At 36.6% G+C, this 25,370-nt stretch overlaps 4 protein-coding genes across 5 annotated transcripts; 2 read left to right on the top strand and 2 right to left on the bottom strand.

Annotated features, from left to right (window-relative positions):
• Window positions 1-1,767: 1,767 nt before the first annotated feature.
• On the top strand, window positions 1,768-3,739 carry LOC116009734 (DNA-directed RNA polymerase III subunit RPC10-like). 2 transcript variants are annotated; one of them, XM_031248855.1, is made up of 4 exons: window positions 1,768-1,924; window positions 2,305-2,421; window positions 2,526-2,616; window positions 3,333-3,739. In XM_031248855.1, exons 2-4 carry the CDS (start codon window positions 2,308-2,310, stop codon window positions 3,455-3,457), a joined length of 330 nt encoding a protein of 109 aa, XP_031104715.1. In that variant the 5' UTR covers window positions 1,768-1,924; window positions 2,305-2,307; the 3' UTR covers window positions 3,458-3,739. The 2 variants fall into 2 exon arrangements, with proteins under 2 accessions (XP_031104715.1, XP_031104716.1); XM_031248856.1 differs by having other exon boundaries at window positions 1,782-1,924; window positions 2,288-2,421.
• A 579-nt stretch (window positions 3,740-4,318) lies between these two features.
• On the bottom strand, window positions 4,319-13,097 carry LOC116010048 (bifunctional TH2 protein, mitochondrial-like). The gene is made up of 7 exons (XM_031249311.1): window positions 13,061-13,097; window positions 6,951-7,101; window positions 6,420-6,528; window positions 5,752-6,030; window positions 5,215-5,626; window positions 4,864-5,130; window positions 4,319-4,758 (listed from the first exon to the last, which is right to left on the bottom strand). Exons 1-7 carry the CDS (start codon window positions 13,095-13,097, stop codon window positions 4,319-4,321), a joined length of 1,695 nt encoding a protein of 564 aa, XP_031105171.1.
• Window positions 9,806-21,116, top strand: LOC116010049 (ammonium transporter 1 member 2-like). The gene is made up of 11 exons (XM_031249312.1): window positions 9,806-10,092; window positions 10,194-10,253; window positions 10,712-10,759; window positions 10,897-11,029; window positions 11,126-11,202; window positions 12,129-12,227; window positions 12,315-12,385; window positions 12,480-12,570; window positions 12,650-12,740; window positions 19,090-19,533; window positions 19,747-21,116. Exons 1-11 carry the CDS (start codon window positions 9,844-9,846, stop codon window positions 20,847-20,849), a joined length of 2,466 nt encoding a protein of 821 aa, XP_031105172.1. The 5' UTR covers window positions 9,806-9,843; the 3' UTR covers window positions 20,850-21,116.
• A 2,234-nt stretch (window positions 21,117-23,350) lies between these two features.
• LOC116010068 lies at window positions 23,351-24,398 on the bottom strand. Its single transcript, XM_031249331.1, has 2 exons — window positions 24,243-24,398; window positions 23,351-23,984 (listed from the first exon to the last, which is right to left on the bottom strand). Exons 1-2 carry the CDS (start codon window positions 24,396-24,398, stop codon window positions 23,475-23,477), a joined length of 666 nt encoding a protein of 221 aa, XP_031105191.1. The 3' UTR covers window positions 23,351-23,474.
• Window positions 24,399-25,370: the final 972 nt, after the last annotated feature.

Below are 25,370 nucleotides of genomic sequence, written 5' to 3'. Positions count from 1 at the left end.
GTGAAATAGTGCAATTGAGTTCAAATAGGTTAAGTCTTTTTTTTTTTTTTTTTGGAAGGTAAACGTAGCTATTCCATTAATTCATAACATAAAACGTTTACATCAACGATCAATGAAATGGTAAACCATTCTTTACAGTCAGACATAGAAACAACTTTTCTAACTATGCTATAGAAAACTCGAATCGCAGACTGTTTCATAACTAGGAAGCTATGTTCCTTCAAGGAGCTTAAAGCTTCATCAAAGATATGGGTCTTCATCATCATTCTTTTTTGCTCGCCCATGATAAGATCAACACTTGCCGAAACCAAACTAAACGATTTATGCTAATGATAATGAAAAGCTCGTGAAAGTAACGAGAGGAAAAAGCCCGTGAAAGTAACGAGAGGAAAACACAATAAGTAACGAGAGGAAAACACAATAATAGAGAAAATAAAAAGTGGTAAAGTCAAAGTAGGGTTGGGAGTTCAAAGACTACCAACACAAACCCCAATATCTACCTACTATTATTTTATTCAAAGGGAAAGAAAACGGAAGAAGAAGATCTGTGGTGGTGGTCGGAGGCGGACGGAGCTGCAACGGAGGTCGGGGCGGAAGAAGAGCGAGAGTAAACGTAAAAAGTGACCAAAACCGCCGGCTCAAAGCTCCATTAGAGCTCCGGCCGGAGGCCGGCGGTGGAAGCCGAAGTTGAGAAAAGCTTTTTGTTTTAGAGAGAAAAGGGAGGCCACAAGTTAAGTCTTTTAAAATTTGACACTAGTCACTTTTAAAATCACTTTTAAATGTTTTTAAAATTTATTTATTTATTGATTTAAGGCGCTGAAGAACGGCCACCTCCCCAGCTTCGCCGCGGCATGTCCTTTGCCACCGTGTCTCCGGCGATAGTGGGGACGAAGTCGGCCGTCGGGAAGTCCGTGGCGGCGGAGATGGAGGAGCTCGTCGACGTCTTCATGGACGCCAACCGCCTGCGGCGGAGCGTGCTGTCGGACATCGTGAACGCAGCGGACGTGTATCAGGCGGCGCTGTTTCTTGAATCGCTGGCCCAATTTCTTTGTTGGGTTCAAAGATAACAAATTTCTGCCCCTATGTGAAAAGTACTGCAAATTATGTTGTGGACCCAGGTTCACCTTGCAAGATGAACCTGGGTCCAAAATTACGTCATTTTTGTTTTTTTTTTTTTTAAGTAAACATATTGCTGAATATAGAGTTGTCTAAAAATGTGTGAATATAGAGGTTTCAAAGTGTGAATGTATAGAAATCGTGAATGTAGATTTATGATTGTGTGAATGTAGAGTTGTCTAGAAATGTGTGAATGTGGAGGTTTCAAATTATGAATATGGAGTATAGAAATCGTGAATGTAAAGTTATGCATGTGTGAATCTGTAATAGAGTTAAGAAGTTCTAGCAACTTGTAGCCCTGTAATGTGTGAATGTGGAGTTCTCAAGTTGTGAATGTGGAGTATAGGACCTGTGAATATAGAGTTTTGAATGTGTGGATGTGGAGTTTACAAATTGTGAATATAGAGTATAGTTACTAAATATATAATCCTGTGATGTGTGACTGTGGAGTTTACAAATTGTGAATGTAGAGTATGTATGTGAATGTAGAGTATAGCGTATGTGAATGTGGACCCCAAGTTCACCTTGCCCCGGCATAACAACTCGAAAATACAAAATGCCCGTTAGTTGATCGGGCCAAGTTATATTTTAATGGGCCCATTGTATCGGAAGCCCAAGTATCAATTTGATACTCTAACTAGCCCATACCCTAATAATATTGTGGTGAAGAACGTTTCCTCTCCTGCTTCTCGTCCCTGTTTCCTCTCCACCATACCATATTGCACTCGCCCTGAAGCTATTTATTCCAGTGGAGACTCTCTGTAACGACCTTATCTCGCGCTTATTTTCATTGACAGATTGCCAAAAGGTACGGAAAATTGCATCTTTTTCATCGCTTGTAGTCTGCTCTTTTTTCCTTTTTCATAATTTGTTTTCAGCTTTTTTTTGTTCTTTGTAAATTAATATTGTGTAAAAAACATTATGATATCAGAATTTCTTCGTAGCAATTTGCATGCTTAATTGGAAGAAAACATAGAGCTGAAATTAGGTTTACTTTTTGTTTGCTTTTTTGGTTGATTGGGTGAATATCTTTTGTTTTTCATTGTTTTTGTTTTTTGTTCTCATTATTTACTTCTGTAATGTTTATTCCAATAATTACTTGCCTTAAAATTATTTTGATTCAATTTGAGTATGTAAAGTTAGTAGTTTTGATATACTAAAGTCTAAATAGTTACTTTGGATTGCAAGAAAATGGAATTTTGCCCTACGTGCGGGATGTTGTTGCAATATGAGTTACCACATATGGACCGATCCGCCAGATTCTACTGCCCTGGTTGCCCATACGTCTGTCAAATTGAGCCTAGGGTATGAATGTATGATACCTTCCAGAAAACCTCTCTTAAACCAATGTTACTTGTGGGTTTAACATAGTTAGCTTTGTTTTGTGTTTTTATTTCATCTTTTTCCAGATCAAGATCAAGAGAAGGCAACATCTAGTTAAGAAGAAGTTAGATCCAGTGATTTCAATTGATTCATTGGAAACCGCCGCAACAACTAAAGGTAAGCGAAATGATCTTTATCTCATCTATTCCTTCTTTTGGTTGACATGATTTTTAATCAGTTGATGTTTACATCTTGGCTTCAAATTTAAATCTCTTCCAAGCGTACTTTTTTCAGAATTCTCTGGTCTTATGATGGTTCATAATGTTATCCTTTTCTCCCATTCCTGATTGAGTGCTTGTGCTGGTGTTTACTTGTTGGTATCCCATTTGTCAACTCGTAATTCTGTGTGACTATATTGCTTCTTTACTATGAGAATGGATAAAGAATTAGGATACCATGGACAGCTGCATAGCTTTGCATTTAGTAGGATGGACCATTGTCTAGCATAAATCACTCTTTGTTTAACCCAAGTATAGTTTGTTGGAGATTCTTGCGTTTTGCACCTTTGGCATCCATTAATTTTGATCATTGCCTTTGCCCTTTGGACTTATTATCCCATTTATATTTTTGTCACTTTTATATGCAGTTGTAAATGGATTATATTGTAGCGTTCTTCAGTGATCTCAATGATCAGTTTACTATGCAGAAAGTAACTCATTATATTTAGTAATATCTTCTATGGAAGGGTATAAAACTAACATCATTCTTTTCTCCTCCACTCTAACATGCCTTAATGGAAGAAAGTTTCCAGTTGGCAGTTTTGTGAAAATACAATGGCAGAATATTGTAGTTTTTAACTTGAATCTGCCATTCTTACTTTATTGTGCATGCAGAAAGATGCCATAAATGTGGATTCGATGAAGCAGCTTTCGTACAAGTTCAGACTAGGTCTGCAGATGAGGCTGCAACCATATTTTACAAATGCAAGAGCTGCAAATATCAATGGAATGAAAACTAGGCGAATTCGCTTGAACAACTGGGAAATTTTGAAGAAAAGCTAGGTGAAGTTGCTTGGATCAGATATATTGGAACATATATTTGGGGAAGTTGATTGAGTTAGACAACTCTGTTCTTTTGGGTGCTTAAGTTTTATTTATTTATTTATTGGTGTAAACATTTTTCTGCCCTCATTTTGGGTATAGAAGGATGAAATTGGGTATGAATGGAGGAAAAACTTTGAAAGAAATTGTGTTCTTTCCCTTTGAAATTTAAGAGCAAAGAGATGGTTATTGCTTGCACAGTTTTTGAGTACTTCATTTATTTAGCAGGCGGTTACATCTTGGTTTTAGTAGAGGGCTTCATAGTGATTGATAGTTTGCAGAGACAAGTTTTGTTCAAGGAATCAAACATTCAAACGTTAGGTCTAAACTTTCAATTTAGTGTAATGACTCCAAGAGAAAGTCCTGACTGAAACGATAAACAGGTTTTGTTTGAATTATTGGCCACCAACAGTGCCATTAGGAATCCAAGAATCATTCCATAATTTAATAGACTTAACCAGTAATAAAATGAACTTCCATGCAGAGAGAGAATTGAAAGATGAGACATTCATAAAAGCAAGCTTCAATATTTTTCAAAGGGAAATGATCGATCAAAAAGCATTCTTTGTGGCTAAGATCTCCAGCCAAATGAATCACATTTACATTTCTGCCTATAAGGAAAAGAAGAGAAGAGTTGCAGTGTGTGTGGCCACAATAAAACTGGCCACCAAACTATATTTATCTGACTGATTTCTATTGTGTTATTAACATTTCTCTCAATTGTATTAACATTTCTCCCAATTGTCCTAATTGTATGTGAGCCAAAAAAAGTGACTATTCTAAGAGCCAATGACAAAAGCATGTATCTCAGCCCAGGTTGAGACTGTGTAAAGAATGCCGGACAACCCTTTCCAAGTAGAAGAGGAACTAGTGTCTGCTTCCTCGACCTCGCCAAACTCCTTCTGCTTATCAATCACACCATTAAAGAGTGGAATAAATCGGACGCCAAAATGCTCCCCCACACTTCTCAGACCCGGGCTTGAACCTACCACGATGCCTACATCTGCTTCGAGCAAACAAAGCAAGTCCCCTAATGCATGTCCGATGTAAACAGTCAGTGGTTTCTTCTTATCATTCCCTTCCCTGCAGCTCTCCAGGATTTTGCCAAAAGCTTGAACCTTGTCAAAGGGGGACTGCATCTTCTCCACAATTACACCAGTTGACAAAGATGCTTCAAATTCTAACTCGTTCGCATCCACCTTTAGGTCATTTAAACCCCCTAGTAGACAGAATTGTTATAGTGAGAACCACGCTACACATTAGGAAGAGATAACGAGTTGATATTATAATCAAAGTCAGTCCTCAGTAACAGGCTGTCACATACCTTTTGAAAGGACAGATCTAATGAGGTAACCACACCAACAATAGGAGAGCATATAAACATCTGCATTCAGATTTTCCTTGTTTTTTATAGTTTGGAAAAAATTCAGACAACCGTCTTGGAGAGTCCAAAGCTCCCCAGCTCGTTGTATGTTTTCCAGTTTAAGACCTTTAAGCACACGACATTTAGACACCCTAAAATTTGCTTCTTTCTCAAAATCTGAAAGTTGCTCAAGTGCTTTTCGCAGACCTTCATAGTTCAACTTCTCCGCTGCAACTGCAAAAGCTTAGAATCTAAGGCATGTATGGGGCAATGGGGGTCATCAATTATCACAAGCCCCATGAGATAAATTACCTTTTTCAGTGGCTAACATGTTCTTTATACACTGGTTATAGCCATCTGTGTATTTCTCGGAGATTAGTTTCCAAAGTTTTTTTAGGTTATCCGAATGACTGGCAATTTGATTTTCTGTTTGGCTTTGATCAGATTTTCGAGCTGTTAGTATTGCAAGTTCTGCCAAGACGGCAGATGAATCAGCAAAAGTGCATGTCAAATCAAAATCTGAAAATATCATCAGTTGGCGTTTATCACGGTTATGCTCTCCTGAGAGGGGTACAACAACTTTCTGAGTGAGTGGCTGAGCTAAGAAAAAGTTTATCTCATGTTTAATTCCTCGAGAATAAAGTCTTTCAACGATGTCAAGCTCATCCAGAGTAAAAGAGACACTTAACATGTCTAGCAAGTCCTCTGCTTGCACAGAAAAATCCTAGAAAATAAATACATGAGCCAGTAAGAAACAACAGTCATTTGTATCTTCTTAAATGTTTGAACTGCAGAGACTTGACAGATAAAAAGAATAATTCAAAGAAAACAAAACAAAAATAACCAAACCTGGAAACTGCCTGAGGAGTAATTCTTAAACTTTCTGTAGCGATGATAACTTTCATGATCAACAACTCCCTGCAGCTCCTTACCAATGTAGGCATAAAGCCTTATGCAAGATGTCATAGCACCTAGGATATAACCGGACAACCTGGTTTTCTCAAAAGGAGTTGATAGTATAGCTTTCATCCCATCAATCTTTCCCGACGCTGTAGCCAACAAGAAATCTGTGCACTTAGAAGTCGCTGGATTCGGAGGAGTATCTTTGTCAACATCAGAGTCCCATTCCTGTCCAATTCATTACAAATTCGTAAATTTGCCCAACAAACAAGATAAAACTTCATACAGATAAAAATATATGCCATGCCATTTTTGCATCATGACCACTCTTCAGATTTTCTTCACAATATAGATAGATAGATAGATAAAAACAACTTCACAAGAAAGCATTATAGTTTTATCCAATATATATCTAATGTTTTACAAATGATCACATCAAATGTGCAACAGACTGAACACATGCTAATAATCATGTGCTTTGCTTAAAATTCAGGTGTCACTCTAATTAACTCTTCTTGTTAAACTAAATCAAAAGCAAAGTTAAGGTAACTTAATCAAAACTTCATACATTTATAGAAGAAAAAAAATGATATGTGAAAGCAAGTAAGTATTTTTACCTCGACAAAATAATCATGCATGTTGAGCTTTTTTAATGCAGTCTTCCTCAACTCATTAATCCCATGCTTTGCATCATCATCCTCTGCGTATCTTTCTGCTAACTTAAACCTGCAATACATCCATTATTGATTCCTGAGTTACTACACTTTCTAGAAACTAAACAAAAAGAAATGAAGCAAAGTGCAAACAATACTAAAGTTAATGAACAAATAAACTCTTCTAGCAGACTAATGACATTTTAAGAACATTCAAAATAATAATAATATACGACACACACAAACTTCAGAATAAATTGTAGAAAAGTAATTTTCAAGAAATGATCGAATTAATAAATTTAAAGAAGATAAATGCAAATACGTTTATATACACATAAAATAGAAAAGAACTTCCCGCGCCGTTATACACATAATCCATAGATATAACGAAAGACGGAATACGAATAAGATTAGAGCAAATGGCTTCAAGAACAAAAGAAAAAACAAAAAAACAAAAAACAAAAAAAAAAAACAAAAAAACAAAAAAGAACTGACGCTTGAGCAAATGGCTTGAGGAAATGAATGGACTGTGCGATGCACTGTTTGAACGTCTCGGAATTGAGATTTCCCGACGCCAAAGAGACGATGAAGGGAGTGTAGAGCGCGAATGTCGCCTCCTTCCTGAACTTCACCCAGCACGTCTTCGCTGTGCCTTTGACTCCGTCCAACTCGCTCGGGGGCTTGGGAATATTCCCAACCGCCGGCAGCTTTGAACTTGAACTCGCCGGCGGCGGCATTGAAGTCGGACTCGCCGGCCGCGGCGGCCGCGGCTTTGAACTCGAACTCGCCGGCACCGGGGTCTTTGAACTCGAACTCGCCGGCGTCCGCGGCTTTGAACTCGAACTCGCCGGCGTCCGCGGCTTTGAACTCGAACTCGCCAGCGACGGCTTTGAACTCGAACTCGCAGGCGACGGCTTTGAACTCGAACTCGAATTCGCCGGCGGCGTCTTTGAACTCGAACTCGCCGGCGGCGCCTTTGAACTCGAACTTGCTGGCGGCTGCTTTGAACCCGACCTCCCCGACGACGACGCCATTCCAGTACAATTCTCGGTGGTTGCGCTGTCACTACTACCACTAGCTCGCAATGGCGGAGGATCGGCGGTGTTAACTGCAAAACGGAAATCCGAAAAGCGGGGGATTGAATTCGACTCTCTGGCACATTGATGATCGAACTGATTCAGTTATTTAAGCGTGTAATCGAGCGCGCTTTACTGCCTAATCGGTTAACGGTTACATGGGAAAACTATGGTGTTGTTAATTTTAGTTTAGGGGTTATTTTTTATTTTATAATTATTATACTCTTAAGATATCTTTATGTATTTTAATAAATTTTAAAATCAAAATAAATAAATAAATAAATAATAATTGTAACACACACACATATATAAAAGTACATAATTTAAAAATAATAAACTAAGAACTTGATAAACAAAATTATTTTATATGCTAATATAAGGTACTAAAAAGTAAAATAAAATACATAATTACATAAATAATTAAATGTGATACATATAATAAGTTAACATAAAACATATACTTTATAATAATTAGAATTAAAATGGCAAAAATAATAGATATGCATGCGAATTTTAGATAATCTAATAGCAATTCCATAGGTTTTTTTTTTCTTTTATTATGAATTTGGCTGAGAAAAAACCAATAGAATTGTTTTTTTTTTTAACAAAAAGTAAGTTTGATTTTTTGGGATATTACTCTTTCAAAAGGTTAAGTTTTGAAAGAAAAAAAAAAACAATCAAACACATGCGAGACGTGTAATTGTGTCTCACGGAGCGCTCAACTAGGCACGTGTATCAGAGTGGCCACCAGCTGCCAGCTAACGGCCACTCTGAAGTAAATCTTGTTCTTTTTTTTTTCTTTCCTTATTTGATGTTGTCTTTCTTTGTTTTCAAATTTTGATACCCTATTATTAGAATTGAAATTTTATAATTATAAATTTATTTTTATTTTGACATCTTTAATTTAAATATAATAAAATAATAATTTTAATTATAATTTTTATAATGATAATAAATAAATAAATAGTTAATAAATAGTGGAGTGAAATGGTTGGTACACAAAAAATTAAGAAAAAAATTACAATTAATGGGAATAATGATTTTTGAGATTGAGTGAGATAGTTGATGAGGTGAATGATGGGGTTCACAAAAAATTTGGAGAAAAATCTCACTAATGAAATTGCTCTAAGAATTGTGAATGAATCACATTCTCTTCAAAATTCATTTTTTTATTATAAGAAAAAATGTTTTGATTTATATGAAAAGTACTAGTAATGAAGAAAAATACTAAAATTTGTCCATGTTAATGCTTGAATATGGATAACAACAGAGTAGGGCAAGGACGGGGAATAGGGTCCCCGTTCCCGTTTTTGTATTGGATTCCCATCCCATATTCTCACCGTGTTATTCGGGGGAGATGGAGGATTACCCCATCTCCGTCTTCGCGGAAATTTTTTAAGGATAGGGATTTCTAACTCCAATTTTTTGAGTAGAGTGTAAAATAATATATATAATTAGTTTATAAATTGATATATTTAATTATCGAATTAACTTATTACCCTACTATTCATTCAAATATCGTACTTTTTAATTTATATTATATAAAAATAATTAATTATTATATATAGTTGGAGTTCGAGGCGAAGCTAACATTCCCATCCTCGCGGTGATAGGAAAGCTCTCCCCATTCCCGCTCCTGTTTCTTGAACAAATTCCTTGTCTCCGCCGCCATCGAGGAGATGATCAGTTTTCCTTGTCAATATCGCGTTGAATTGTCATCATATACTTGAAGTGGTTTTAATTAGTTACTTTGAATTGCTAAAAAAACTAGAATGTTTCCCTTCATGCAAGATGCTATTGCAATATGAGTTACCGCCTATAACCCTTATCTATCTACATCATTCATTTCTATACACATAGTGTCCACCTTACGAATGAATGAGTATGATCAAGTGCATAAATATTGGATCAATCTCTTATTATTACGTTAAAAGTTATAACAGATAATAAAAGTATAATTTTATTTTTGTAAACTTGTATAACAATCAGTATTGTCACTCTGCTTGTGTAGATGTCTTTTGTTTTGATGATAAAATATTAAACCTTTAAAGTTTCAGTCTAACTGATAAAACATATACTATCTAGACAAAGAATGATCAACTCTACTAGGCAATCCGTTAGCATAGTAAAATTCATTGTAATTTAATTATTTTTTATTATGAATTAACTTTTTTTTTTTGAAAGGAAAAAAAATGCTATGATTTGTTTTTTTAAAGGAAAAATAATCATCTTAAATAAACTGATAAAACTATAAAAAACTGCCAAAGGCTCTAGTGGCAGAGAAGGCTTCTGGTTCCCTCTAAAAAATCCCCATGGCTTCTTCTATTCTTTCTGCTGTTCTTCGTCTTCATCATCTTCCCAACTATCTCTCTCCCCATTTTACCCTTCATTCACCTACAATCTCCCACCATGCCCCTTCTCTTCACTGCTCTGCGCCAGTTTTTTACATTAATTCTCTCAAATTCTTCAAGTCCTCAAGAACGGTCCCTTTTGCTGTCACAGAATCCGATTCCCCTAAATCCCTTGAACCCGACCCGCAGGCACTTCTTCAAGAAGTTGCTGTAAGCTCAAATGCTCATCCATCCTTTCAATGTTAATTCTTTTTTTTTCTTTTCTTTTCAATGTTGATGAAGCTATTGCTTGTGTTTTATTTTCCTTTCAGGACAGTTTTGTTCTCCCTGCGGATTTTTTCTCTCGGCTGCCTCGCGATCTTCGTCTCGATGTGAGTTTAGGGTTTTGGGCTCTTATACCCAATTAATAATGATTCTTTGGGCTATTGTCTGCAAATACCCTATCAACCTTGCTATTTACATTGCTAGTATTTCTTTTTCCTATACAGGGATGATGGGATGTAATGATGAATGTTTCTGTGTTAGGAACTTAAAGCTTACATTTTTAACAAATATGAAGTATTGTAAATTGGAAATGTCAGTGTGAAAATCATGCTGGCAGAATTTTACCAGTATTGATAGACTGATTTTATTTTGATCCAGCATCATGAGTTTTTGTCTAGCATGCTGGTATAGTTATTGAAATGTCAAACTGACTATATTATGCAAGACTCTAGTGGTGTGCTTCTAATTTACCTCAGTTTGAGTGTTTCTCTTGGAATGGTGGGGGGAATGGAAAACTAACTAGTTTGGCGATTTCTAACTTGTGGAAATTTTCAATGGTATGAAGTTGAATGATGCAGCCTTTGATCTTTCAAATGGTCAAGTTAAAACTGAGGTTAGTTATTGATACTATTATCTTTAATATTACTATTTGTATTTATTTTTCTTAACCACCTTCGGTAAATTGTTGAATTGGATGCTTACTAACTAAATGAAAAATAAAAGTTGATCCTTTGAAGTAAACTCTTACAGTGTGGTGAAGATCTCGGGGAGGCATTGCTAAATATAAGTCGAGCATGGGAACAAGCTGACACATCAACATCCACAGCTTTAATGAAGACAGTTCCTCAGCTGGCAGGCTCTTTGACAGGTTATCAAAAATCAGGCAAGAAATCCAGACTACAGTTCTAAGGCTTTGCTTTTACAAGCACGTAGTTATTTAAAAATGAAATAGCTGAACTTTGTTTTTATTGTTAGTTAGCACTTGGAAAGCGCTTATTATCTGCTGGAAGGAGGTTTCAATCCATGGGACAGTATGGTCAGGGTGAAGTGCAGCTGGTAGTGTACTTCAACTTTATTAATACTTTTATGTAAATATGAAAGTTTTTTCTTATTTACCCCTAACACAAACCCCACACTGTTGGAATTCAAGAGCAAAATTTCATTATGTGAAGCAACACATTTAAAAGGTGTCCAAGACAAGAAAAAGTCCGGGAAAGGGTAAATGCTCTTTGAAAAGATGCTTTTATTTTTTTGTATCCGAAGGAGGGGGGGGAGGGGGGGGGACCCTGGGGCTCAGTGCCGAGTCACTTGGATTCTCCGCAGGTGGGTGACACCCATCCGGTCCTCCCAAAGCACATAACTGATCTCCACTGGTGGCTCTTGCAAATAACTCCAACTGTGATTCCCTTGGATAGCTCTATTGGCAAGGTTATGAGCAACCTTGTTCTCCTCTCTGAACACATGTACAACGCGAATATCCCGAGCCTTGCTCTGCCACATCTTACATTCCTCGATGACATTCCGTATGGGTCCCCGAGCAGTGTTTCTTCCTGTTAGCCATTTCATAATCTCCTCCGAGTCCACTTGCAACCAATCTTGCGGTGGCCCTTTTCCCAAGCCCATCTCATGCCTTTCCAGGCTGCCCACCCCTCTGCTTCACTAGCAGTAGTGGCGTGAATCTTGCTTAAAAAACCAACCGCCCATTCGTCGTTGCTGCTTCTTATCACCCAGCTGCAGCCACCTCTATTGCCATCATGGATGAAGCTGCCATCGGTATTCACAGCCCACCAGTCGTTTGGGGGTGGTTGCCACTTGCCACTCATGGAAAAGATGCTTTTATTTAATTCAAATAAAGCTTTCTTACACACAAAACACCTCAAATTGACTCTTTGCTAAAGTTTACACCTTTAATGTTAATTATCGTGGAATTAGTCATTTATTTGGCACCTTTGAATTTATGGGTGAATATTGAGTCAATATAGATTGCTGAAGTGATGATGAGGAATGGAAAGCTCTTGTCTGCAAGTCCAGTATCTGGAGGTACTGATGAAGAACCAAAGCAACAAATCCGGACCTTTAAGGTAGTTAGGGTGTTACTTTTGAAGTTGGGATAAAGTTTTCTTGCTCTTAGGGGAGCATTTGTGAGAGAGAATATTTCTATGGTGCAGTTTGGTGAGCTTCAGGTTGCACTGACTTCAGAAAAAGCGTACATTGGAGCTGCTATTGGTGCTGTATTTGGGTAACTGTTTCATTTATCTATCTGTTTCGTTTTCCGCCTAAAAATTGTACGAGAATCATCATCATCATAATTATTTTCTATCTTCCAAATATAGGGTTCTTTCTTGGGGATTAAGCCAAGGTGTTGCAAGTATACCTGAAAGCTCATTGCAGTATGCAAATGACAATGCTTTGTTACTTGCTAAGGTAACATAACGTACAGTGTAGGAGAAGCCTTTCACTTTGTTCTATAATTTGGCATTTATAGAACTAGTTTCTTTTGCAGTCACTGCGTGGATCTCTTCTCGTAATTTTCTATTCCTCTACAGCCTTATCCGCTTTTGCTACAGTGGGACTTGTTTTACTTGCCGGACAACTCAAGTCTAGCGATAAGTAAGTGTGCCATCTTTGCCTAGTCACTTTTTTCTACTTTATTTCTGTTATAAAACTGCCAGACTGTATTTCACCTGGTCTCATGGTAACAATATTGGATACAATATTTCATCGACCCTTTCTATCAATGTGATGCACCCTTCTCAAGCATTTTTGTGATGTGCGTGGCAACTCATATCCAATGCTCGTATGGTACACATACACGTCGGACACAGGTGTCTTGCTTTGAACTAAGGGTCTAGGTAGCATTTGTCCCATGTTCACTCAACCTCCTATATAGAATCATCAGTACCTCCAATAGAACCTCGGAATACATTCATCTCATTTGGCAATGAACTCATTTCCTTTTTATAGGCTGTCATCATGTTCTAGTTACACTAAGAATATATTCCGTATCACCTGTTGTTTGAATACCAGGGAATGACCCATTGGCGATGGAAAATCTAACATGCTACTTTTATAGAGCGGACTCCTACAAAAAGACTTGAAAATGTCGAGAGATTTACAAGTTATTGGTTTGATGGCTGTAACTTGTAAGCTGTAAAGAATTTATGTATATTAAATATCTCCCAGTTTTTTCATAATCCTTTTGAACAGATATTACATCTTTTTAGTCGAGTAAATCGTGATAAATATGTAAATGTTTACATTAGAATGCTGATAAGTTATCTAACTCCCCCTATAGTTGAATGTGTAGAATGAGTTGGATTGTTATATCGGAGCTGTCTTTTATTTATTTATTTATTTTATTTTTTTTGGGGTGCTGTTAGCATCCTGGATGGATATCACAAGAATGGATACAGTTAATGGTCTCTCAAAAACCCTTTACTGCCATTTACTGGATAGTTGTTCACAACTTTGACTAAAACAGGTTTAAGTTAAGATATCCATGGGAAAACAGCACTTTGCAATCCTCCGAGTGATTTTAAAAAAAAGTCATTTTGCAAATAACTAAGTGATGAAAAAAGTCACTTCAATGAATAATTTTTTTAATTAAAAAAAAAAAAGTAGAAGTAGGGCCCCTTTTGGGCTAATTTTAAGTTTGTGGATTTTTTATTTTCCCCTTTTTATCTTTTTTTTTTTCTCTTACCGAAACTTGTGTGTGAGACTATCTGACGGATCTTTATTCGTGAGACGAGTTTAGTCGGATCGAGTCAATATTCAAATGTAATACTTATAGTAGTAAATATAATACTAAACTTGAAATAAAATATTTGTTACTTATAAAGAAAAACATAATATTTTTGAGGACAGATGTAATACTTTTATATTTTGGTGTAAAAGTATTACTGTACTTTTTTTCATCAAACATATTATATTTTTCTTATAAGTAATGTTGCACTTATAAAAAAAATGTAATACTTTTGACGAAAATGTATATACTTTTACACCAAAATATCATCTTATACTATGAAAAAAATAAAATAAAACTCTTTAAGGAAAAATGACCAAATTGACAATTATCAAATCTTTGTTGTCAGTGTTCGGTTTCCTGTCTCACCAAACGATACAAAGAAATGATACGTCATTACAAATTAATTAAACTAAGTCGCATTACTTAAATAATATAAAATTTAATTAAAAAAAAAGTGATGAAAACTGCATCATCATTAAATCGTAGTAAACTACCAGGTCTCAATATTTTAGTTTAAGTGACTGCTAGTTGTTTGAGAAGCCATGAGCCTTTGCCAGTATTTGACAACCTCAACTCATATACATACACACACATATATATATATATATATAGAAAAGATGACAAGGAAACACACAATTACTACCGGCACTAGATAAATTATACTTCTCTATAATAACCATAAATCATTTTCTAAAAAAAAAAAAAAATCATAAATCATACGAGAAAGATAAATCGTATTATAAAAAAATCTTATACAATAAACTCGATCAAAATAATGTTGACAAAAAGTAAACTCGTAATTTTCATGTATAACTCACCTCAATATCCTTTCGGGGCACCACAACTTATATTTTATCATTACAAATATTGTCCCTCTAATTAACTATAATTATGGACAGTCAACTTATAAACAGCCACACAGGGAATCTGTAGTGTCCAGATTCCCATGACGCACGCAATAACGTGGACTATTCGCTGCCTCACGCTTCTCAATATATATTTTATACAACATACCAAAATTTAAACTACTAAAAATATAATAGAGTGTGCATCACTCACGTAAGCCCTGCTTACATTATGCTTTTTCAATCAAATAAAATAAATGGCTTTTCCTGTATATTATAATTTTTACCTATAAGATGCATGATTTAATTCTTAACCAGAAGAGGTATGAAAATGATATTATTTTAGGAGAAATCGAGAAATTTATAGATCATTAAGATACATTTTACAATTTACCTTTTCTATCAAGGCTCTAAGTTTCGATCGCGCTATGTATAGTAGGTGTTCCTAAGGTTGGAGTTCAATTATTATTTTTTTGTTTATACTAAAAAATTTTAAATTGTAGGCAATATGTATGATTCGATTCTTAACAACAGGAGGTATGAAATTGACATTACTATTGTGGGCAAATAAAAAGCTCATAGGTTCACTTAGCCCTGCCCCTCACCACCACTATCACTCTTCACAACAATATGACAGAAACCCTTATATCACTATAACATATGTATATATCTTGAATTTTAGCTTTAAGATGATAGGAATAGGTACGGTGCTGTTTGGCCATTCTTGAATTATATTCTAGAATGGACTAATATCAAAGAATCATTTCATGTGGTCTAACGTGCCAAATGAACTTGACCAACTAGATCAGGTGAACCGTGTACATCGCTAGTGAGTGTGGACCATTGACACCATGTACTATTTATATATGGTATTACAATTTGAAATATTATATAAGATTGAATTTTGATTGATGATGTTATTCGATATTGCAGTTGAGACTTGAGAGCTGAGTGATAAAATATTTTTATTGAATAGGAGTCGTTGAGTATTAAAATATTTTTACATGGTAATTATACTTTTTATTTTTCAGGTATAAATCAAGTGTAAATTTAATCTATAATTATTATGAGTTGTAATTTTAACTCTTTTATTTTTTTTAATAGCTAGGTATTATCACACTACATAGTAGTAATTAACTCATAATTAGTTATAAATTAAAATGACTATTCCTCGATCTCAATTATTTTTTGCAGTGATTCCAATTAACCACAAGTCTTACATCCGTTATGTAGGGTTGCAAAGTCAAATTATCACCAACACTCATAATTAATCATAATTATCATTAATTAATATTGTTTATCACATCTCATTTAATTTCACAAATTTCTACGCGATTATATCATCTCCTCGCTGGTTATGCGGCAATTGGGCAAAAAGGACCACCCTTATCTATACTTCTATACTATTAATAAAAACAATATCCTCAGTTTTAACTTCCCGCCCAAAACAGACCTATAATATTATGGTTTGCGTAATATTATAAAATATTGTAATACAGTTCCTATCCCTAATACAATTGTAAATTAAAATAGAATTCCAAATAAAATATATTCTTCCCTACGATCCTATTCGTAATACAATTCTAAACTAGAATTACTAATGGTAATAATTCAGTATATGTATTTCTCTGCAATGCAATCTATATCTATACTATTAATAAAAACAATATCCTCAGTTTTAACTTCCCGCCCAAAACATACCTATAATATTATGGTTTGCGTAATATTATAAAATATGGTAATACAGTTCCTATCCCTAATACAATTGTAAATTAAAATAGAATTCCTAATAAAATATATTCTTCCCTACGTTTCTATTCGTAATACAATTCTAGACTAGAATTACTAATGGTAATAATTCGGTATATATATTTCTCTGCAATGCAATCTGTACTATTAATAAAAACAATATCCTCAGTTTTAACTTTCCGCCCAAAACAGACCTATAATATTATGGTTTGCGTAATATTGTAAAATATGGTAATACAATTCCTATCCCTAATACAATTGTAAACTAAAATAGAATTCCTAATAAAATATATTCTTCCCTACGTTCCTATTCGTAATACAATTCTAGACTAGAATTACTAATGGTAATAATTCAGTATATATATTTCTCTGCAATGCAATCTATACTATTAATAAAAACAATATCCTCAGTTTTAACTTGTATTATGGTATGGTGCTTAATATTGTACAAAATATGAAAATTTGGCATAATTCAACCCGCAAGGCCAACCAATTTTCTGAACGACATTTGTGCATGCAGGTGTCGGCGCACGAGTCAAGCCTTTTTAAGTTCATTTTGGGATTTCATTTGCACCCCCTCCCCCCTTGCGTGCGAGAGAGAGCCTCTATGCTATATAATTCAATAAGCCTTAGAAAAACTCTTGTATAAGTAGTGGTGCAAACCACTTCTCAAACCAATGTGGGACAAAAGTTACTTGAAAGGTTTTTTTCTATATTTTTCTAACTCAAATGGGTCAACTTTGAGAACCAATTTCTCATTCACCCATTATCAGTTTTGAGCGTACAATATATCAATCTTTTCGTCTAACTACGAAGAACACGAATCCACTTTGACCCGACCCAAATCGAAAGTGGACCCCACATATATTTGTACCACAATATTGCCAGTAAAATGCCATTTTCGCTAATTTTTTTCCAACAGTTATTTGTCCAGAGAATATCAACGTGTTGAAGGAAGAAGATGATATATAGTGAAGGGCAATATCATCTTCACTATATATCATCTTCTTCCTCCAACACAACGCTCTACGGTCAACCAACAATTACTCAACTGATTATCCCATTACTCCCATGTAAATTTTTTCTCTAATATAGTTATACTTACTGAATATCAAAATATAAGTGTACCTCAAGATCTTGCAATAACTAACCGACAAGTAATTAAATTAATGAATATGATGCAATAATGTAAATTATCTACCTATTGCATTTATACACTTATTTTAGAACACTGAATTTTTGTGATATTTGTTGCATGCAAGGAAGACTCATACTATAATTGCATTTATACACTTATTCATACTCATATTCGATGTTATAATTTATATAATTGTATATCAATTCAAATATTTCTTAAAATATTATAACAAATTCATTCCGTGCAACGCACGGGTGAAAATACTAGTTGGCAATAATATAGATTCTTGGTCAACTGTTGTATATTCATATTGGATTCTTATTTTTATATATGAATATGCATCTGAAGACTTTTAAGATCAAGAAATCTAATCTAAACATTTTCTGATTATATATATGCCCACTCTCTAATGATGATTAGGACATGGTATTTTTTTTAAAAAAATATCGGTAATTATTTTATTTTTTCACTTACACCGTTGCTGACATATGTAGATGCCAAAAGCATGTAATTACTACAGTACTACATGCATGAGATTAGATATAAATAAATAATAAATACGAATAGGGTTTCTACAAGTTAGCCAAAGTCACTCTGATCCTCTTTCCTCTCAACAGGTTGAATCTCCAACCCCAAGGGACTCTATATACGCCTCAGCCCGACAAAGCATCTGATCATCTTTCAAAGTACGGCTTGTAGCGATTTGAGTCTCTGATGCGCGGGTGTTTCTCATGCAGTCAAGAGTATCACTGTTACAAATTATCATATAATTAGTGTGATGACATTCCGGTTATCATTCTAAATAGGTGGTCATATATTAAAACTTGGGTGGTAGGGGTTTAGATTGATTTTTTAGATAAAAATATTTTAGAAATTATATAATAGATACTAACTTGTAAAGAATCATGAGTATTTAAAAAAAAAAAATCGTTACGTACGGTTAATATTGCATTTTTTTTTTACAATTAAAGAAATTTAATGCACTATGTGATCATAATTGAAAAGTAAAAATACAAATTTTATTATAATTCAAAAATAAAAATATACTATTAACTTGTCGACAAACACAAGTGTTTCGAGTATCTAGTACAATTTAAAAAGCTTTTTTAAAATAATTTTAGATTTGTGTCATATATTACATAAATAAGTACTTAATACAAACTCAAAATCTAACTTATTCATTTTGAGTTAATTATACCCTATGATATATGCCTAGGCCCCAATATTAGAATTTTTGTTACCTTTTTAATTATTGTAAAACTCTCACCTAAACTACGTTGACATAACAAGTTGCAACTTGCAGTACAAATTAAATTTGTCAAGCCAATCAAAGAACAATTAGTTAAATTAAATTAAATTTTAACTTATGAATGATGCTATAAAAAGAACGGCCTCTCTATATATATAGCCGCAATAGAGACAGACTTTTTCATATTTAGCTCCACTTCCAAAACCTTCTTTCTTCAATTCCACAAATATGGCCTCTTTGAGCTGCTCCGCCGCCGAGCTGAGCCCACTTCTGGGCGGAGCCGTGAACGCCACGGGGGCGGCGAGCTTCATCTGCAGCCAGTTCACGGCGTTCTCCGCCCAGCTGACTGCCACGAAATTCGCGGTGGACAACACGTACCTCCTCTTCTCCGCCTACCTCGTGTTCGCCATGCAGCTCGGCTTCGCCATGCTCTGCGCCGGCTCCGTCCGCGCCAAGAACACCATGAACATTATGCTCACCAACGTCCTCGACGCCGCCGCCGGCGGCCTCTCATATTACCTCTTCGGCTTCGCCTTCGCTTTCGGCTCCCCCTCCAACGGCTTCATCGGCCGCCATTTCTTTGGCCTCAAACACTTCCCTACTCCTAACGCTGACTATAGCTACTTCCTTTATCAATGGGCTTTTGCCATAGCTGCTGCAGGTACAAAATTAATCATATATTTGACCCATTAATTAAAAATCTAATCAGATTGGTGAGACAGTCTCACATAAGCCGAATACATTTTTATCAAGAAACTATAGCAACCATACCTTTTTAGGTTTTTTTTTTCATTTTAATATATATTTTGTCCTATTTTCTTTGTTTGTTTCGTTAAAAAAATGCTAGAAAATTAAAAATATTTATTATGTTCAGGAATCACAAGTGGGTCCATAGCAGAAAGAACACAATTCGTGGCATACCTCATCTACTCTTCATTTCTGACCGGTTTTGTGTACCCAATAGTTTCGCACTGGTTCTGGTCTGGTGATGGTTGGGCCAGCGCATCAAAAGCGGACAACGATCTTTTGTTCGGGTCTGGGGCGATTGACTTTGCCGGTTCAGGGGTGGTCCATATGGTGGGAGGGATAGCCGGGCTATGGGGAGCGTTGATTGAAGGGCCGAGGATCGGCCGGTTCGACCGGACGGGTCGGTCCGTGGCGCTGCGGGGCCACAGCGCTTCGCTTGTAGTGTTGGGGACTTTCTTGTTGTGGTTCGGTTGGTACGGGTTCAACCCGGGTTCGTTTTTAACGATATTGAAAGCGTACGACACGGAGGCCGGTCCGTATTACGGGCAGTGGAGCGCGGTGGGGAGGACGGCCGTGACGACGACGCTGGCGGGGTGCACGGCGGCGCTGACGACGCTGTTTGGGAAGCGGTTGTTGGTGGGGCACTGGAACGTGATAGACGTGTGCAACGGACTGCTCGGCGGGTTCGCGGCGATAACTTCGGGGTGTGCCGTTGTGGAGCCGTGGGCGGCGATCGTGTGCGGGTTCGTGGCCGCGTGGGTGCTCATAGGGGCCAACAAGCTCGCCTCGGTCTGCAAGTACGACGACCCGCTCGAGGCGGCTCAGCTCCACGGCGGGTGCGGCGCGTGGGGGCTGATCTTCACCGGTTTATTCGCCAAAAAGAGCTACGTCAACGAAGTCTACCCGGGCCTCCCGGGCCGCCCGTACGGGCTGTTCATGGGCGGCGGGGGAAAGCTACTCGCGGCGCAGATCATCCAGATTCTGGTGATTTTCGGGTGGGTTTCCGCCACCATGGGGCCGCTGTTCTACATGCTACACAAGCTCAATCTGTTGAGAATCTCGTCGGAAGATGAGACCTGCGGAATGGATCTGACGAGGCACGGCGGGTTTGCGTATGCGTATAACGATGAAGACGACCCGTCATCACACTATCCGGGAATCAAAATGAGGAGAATCGAACCGTCCAATACTCCCACACCGGATCACAATTCCCACCCGTCGGCGGTATGACGTACTGCAAATGCATGGACCACAGCAACCAAATTACTTAGCTTTCTTTAATCATATTATAAAGTGTGCTTTTTAGTGTAATACTTTAATGTAGCAGGTTTGTCTGGTTTGGTTTTTGTGGTTTGTCTGGTTTAATCATGAGGTGTATCCTTCACTTCTTGATTGTAAGTTGTAAGTTGTAACATGTACATAATAAGTACGAGCCGAGGATGTTTGATTAGGTTCAACATAATTAATGAAAAAGCCCGTAGTTCCTATCTGAATGTATATTCGGGAAGAAATTGATTTTGTAATAATTTTCTATGAAAAATATTGGACGGACACCAATAAATAGTCAGGTTCAGCGGTGGTTAGAGAATTTTTTGGCAAGGTCAGTGAAGGGCCAAGTCCAACACCATATAGTGTTAGTATATGAAGAAATAAAGTTGCGCCTTAGCAGGTATAGTTTTTGGCGTAGTGGCCTGATAATCATATCATTTGATCATAACAATTACTTATAGCTCATAATAATGTTTACTGTAGCTTTAGAAATGTATGTGGGTAAGTGCATGGACAGCATCATATATCCTCAATGCCACACCGCAGAATATGATGAGAATAAGTTCTTCTGATGTGGTAATAAGCGCTTATATATGTACGTCCAACCATACAGAGATTTGATTCTCATCCATTTGTATGTATGGTGAAATCTACTACTTCAACCGAATCAACTGAAAATATGTCGAGATCAAAATCCTATTACCCACTTTTGGAATTCTCATTGTTGGGTTTAATGGGTTGGCTGTATATAAACTTTACTGCTGGTATGTTGAGACTTTTTCTGTGAAGATTTGTATAGATAAATTCGTCAAGTTAAAGCCCTAGCCTAGCCCCTAGCTGTAGACGTGTAGGGACCTTACTAAAGATGGGCACACAAGACCTGACACCTAGTCAAGGATAGACGTAACCTAATCCCATTAGTGCATTTTGCATAGTTTTCGAGAGTAGCATAGCTAATGTGGAAGGAAGAAAGAGAGGAGAGAGAAAATATTAGGTTCTACGACAAGGGAGGGATTTTTTATGGGTCCTGCGACATAGAGGAAGAGGAAGGGAACGTGCATGGCTGCTTGCGCGCACAATAGCACCCAGCCTGGCGAGTCATTGCCATTGTATTTTTCTTTTCCCTCCTTCAAATCTCTGTTTTCCCCTCTTTATGTTTTTTTTCTTTTTTCTCTCTTCTCTTTCCCTCCTCTTTTTTCTACTTGGCACCTCAAAAACCACCCCAAAAACCTCACTATTGAGAACCTAGCATCCGGTCAAGGATAGACACATAGGACTTGGGAGCTCATTCCTAGCTAGGCTAACTATGGCAGGTGCAAAAGATTTGGTACATAACGCCTGATTGCAAAGAATTTTTTTTAATCAAGAATAAATATAGAAGACTTGACACTTAACACCTATTCAGAGATGATCTTGAAGGACAACCATCCAAGCCTAGTCACCCTTGGCCAAATCCAACACTCACACTATATGCCGATTTATTTGTTTATTCTCCAATAATTTCTTTCTAACACCCTGCCCACTTGACTCTCTCTATATATACCATTCCCAATTTCTTTAATATTTTCTGTATTATTAACACCACTTTCTGTTGTCCCTATCGGAGGTGGAAGATGAACACTACACGTACAATAGATTGTGTTGGCGTTTATCTCAGAATTGAAATGGCCGTCCAATGTTGCAGCTCTGAGCTATGGACCCCGCACAGTCTTCTATCACTGTTAGATAAAAGCTGGTTGTGTGGAATATGAACCAGTGCCTTCTTGATGGTTATCAGTTATACAGGAATCCACTGTTTGGATGCTCTGGTGATTTCTTGGCCTCAAAACTCCTTTTTTGGACCATACCGCTATTCTTTCTCACCCAAGAAAAAGCAAAATTATCTCATCTCTCATGATTCAATCCCGACAAGATAGTGGATGAATAAATCACACTGATTAAGCGGCCCATTATGTGAAAGGACCAGTGTCTGGGTGAAACACTCACACTACAACTGTAAAGACTCGATCATATATACTGGTACATAATTTGATAACTGGCACGTAATTTGTGCATAACAAATTATGTGCCTTCAATTTATTTACTGGCATATAATTTGTTAACTGCAATCACATAATATGTTAACTATAAACACATAATTTTTTAATAGGGGACCTAGTCCATGGTATAACAATTGTCCAGCCTCCTGACGATTATTTTTTTGGGTCTAAATTTTTGCTAGATATATGTCTCAATAGGGGACTTACATCAAAGTAGAACTTGTCCCTTGAGGCCACACCACTCCTATCCAAACTTGTTAAAAACTCATTGTCTTTTGGCCTTTGGTCTATTTGGTTCCCTTGTTAAAAACTCATTGTATTTTGGTCTTTTGTCTGTTTGGTTCCCTTTTGTAGTTTTCTCTAGATCTCTGGAATTTGTGGCTAGAAAAACTTCACATGCATAAATTGAATGTGGAACCATAATTGACATTTAATCTTTATACTGTTACTCAGATTTAAATTTGGCCAGAACTTTACACGCTATGTGAACTTTGTGAAGCATAGTGAGAGTTACAATACAGTTGCAGATAAGAACAATGCAGTAGAATTACAATACCTTTGTCCAGGATCCCAAGAATGGGAAGACCGCGATGAGTAGCCTCAACAATAATGGTGTTTCTTTCTTGCTTATTCTCCGGCTCAATTTGCCTTCACTCCGCAGTCTGGTTTTATTTGGATCCTGAGCTGGTGTTGTTTTAGGCGTTTTGTTTGCAGATGTAGTCCCTGGGTTGTCTAGTTCATCCCATCCACCAAAACTTTGCGTTGTTTTCGCCTCCTTTTCATTTGATCCATATCCCCTAGCTCCCTTCCCGTTCTGGGTATTTTGTTCTCCCTCTCTCGTTCTAGCATTCGTTTTGGCTCTGGCATATGGCCTCTTCCTTGTCCTGGACTTTGGTCTTGCACGGTCATAGGATGTTCCTGAAAATGCATCCATTATTAATGAAATAGCAGATTGGGCTAAGGGTAGCGCCAATGCCATGATAATTGTATTTGTCCCTGTTCCTAAAAGCATTGATACGAGAACAGCTGGAACCATCCAACCAAAGGCTTGGAGTACCTGTAGAAACTCCAATATCATCACCATATGATATATATGTATCGAGCATTATCACTTGTGTGTGCAGTGCAATAGAGTAATCTATCAGAGTTGCTACATATCATACCGACTTAAATACCAAATCATTTAACTGAATTAATTCTGAATTATGACACTGCATTCATCTGTAAAAGGCTCAGTATTAACGATGCAAGCCCAATACAGAGTGACAGTAGGAATTAGTTTTCGCAAAAAACAGTACAAATTGTTGGAAAATACCGTGACGTGGCCGTTGAGGGCGAAGCCGAAGCGCTCGAAGAGGATGATGGGCCTGGAATCGTCGACGATGTTTGTTTTCTTGATCTCGCAGGCGCCATAGTTGAAGCATAGGATTGTGATTGCAAGTAATGATTGTAGAAAGATGAGGTTTTCCATGAGATCAAATTAATATATATATATGTACAAAATATTAATGTTTAGATTGAGAAATTCTAACTCAAATACTTGTTGTGATTGAATTTGGGAAAGCTAGCTATTAGTGTGGCACAAGTTTTGGCTTTTGTGGGGGAAACACTCTTTCCTCGCATTATATTCATCCAATTTAGTTGGTCGTTACATGCTGCCAATGATGGCTAAGCTTTGACTCCCAACATATATGCTTGTTGATTTCTAGTTGAAGTTTATTATTTTTTATTTAATAAAATGTTTTTTTTTACCTTTGTAATAACCCACAAATTATGTAGGATTATAAGAATAACTTGGTAATAACCCACTTAACATTGTTTCAATAAAGTTATTATTCTTAATTACGGACCAAAATTGTCAAATCGATCATATTTACAGGGGAGTTAAGGGCATCCTCAATAGAGATTTAAAAAAAAATTGAGGAGTTTTTGTAAGTGTGATGAGGAAAAAGAATATGAAAGAGAAGAAAAAAATAAAATAAAGCTGATTTTAGAGAAAAAAAAAAGAAAAGAAAAAGAAGAAGGTCTAAATAGTAACGCGCCCACACGGGCATAGTCATGACAATCACGCGTGAGCGGCACAAATGGCAATGCCATGTAGTGGGTTTCACATTTCTGCGAAAAATCACCTCTTTGCAGGAGTAGCTCCCATATTTTCTTTCATCACTCTCTCTCTTCCATGTTGGTAAATATACTCTAAAAAATCGTGTAAAATTACTAATGTGGACACTCTAATCCATACATGGATTGAATAGTTACATGTGTTAATCAAACGTAACTCGGTCTCAATTTTTGTGATTTCTCTTGATATGGTATTCATTCCCTTCTAATGGTGCACTGTTTTTAAAGTGTCAGTGTCACAAATTATATTATTTTCATGGTAATGAAAAAGGTACAAAAAATATATTTAACATTAATTTATAATGCCAAGGACTCTGTGGTA

This window comes from Ipomoea triloba, chromosome 2, assembly GCF_003576645.1.
Source record: "Ipomoea triloba cultivar NCNSP0323 chromosome 2, ASM357664v1".
Classification (NCBI taxonomy): domain Eukaryota; kingdom Viridiplantae; phylum Streptophyta; class Magnoliopsida; order Solanales; family Convolvulaceae; genus Ipomoea; species Ipomoea triloba.
Note: the sequence above shows the minus strand (reverse complement) of the source record. Positions and strands in the feature narration are given on the sequence as shown.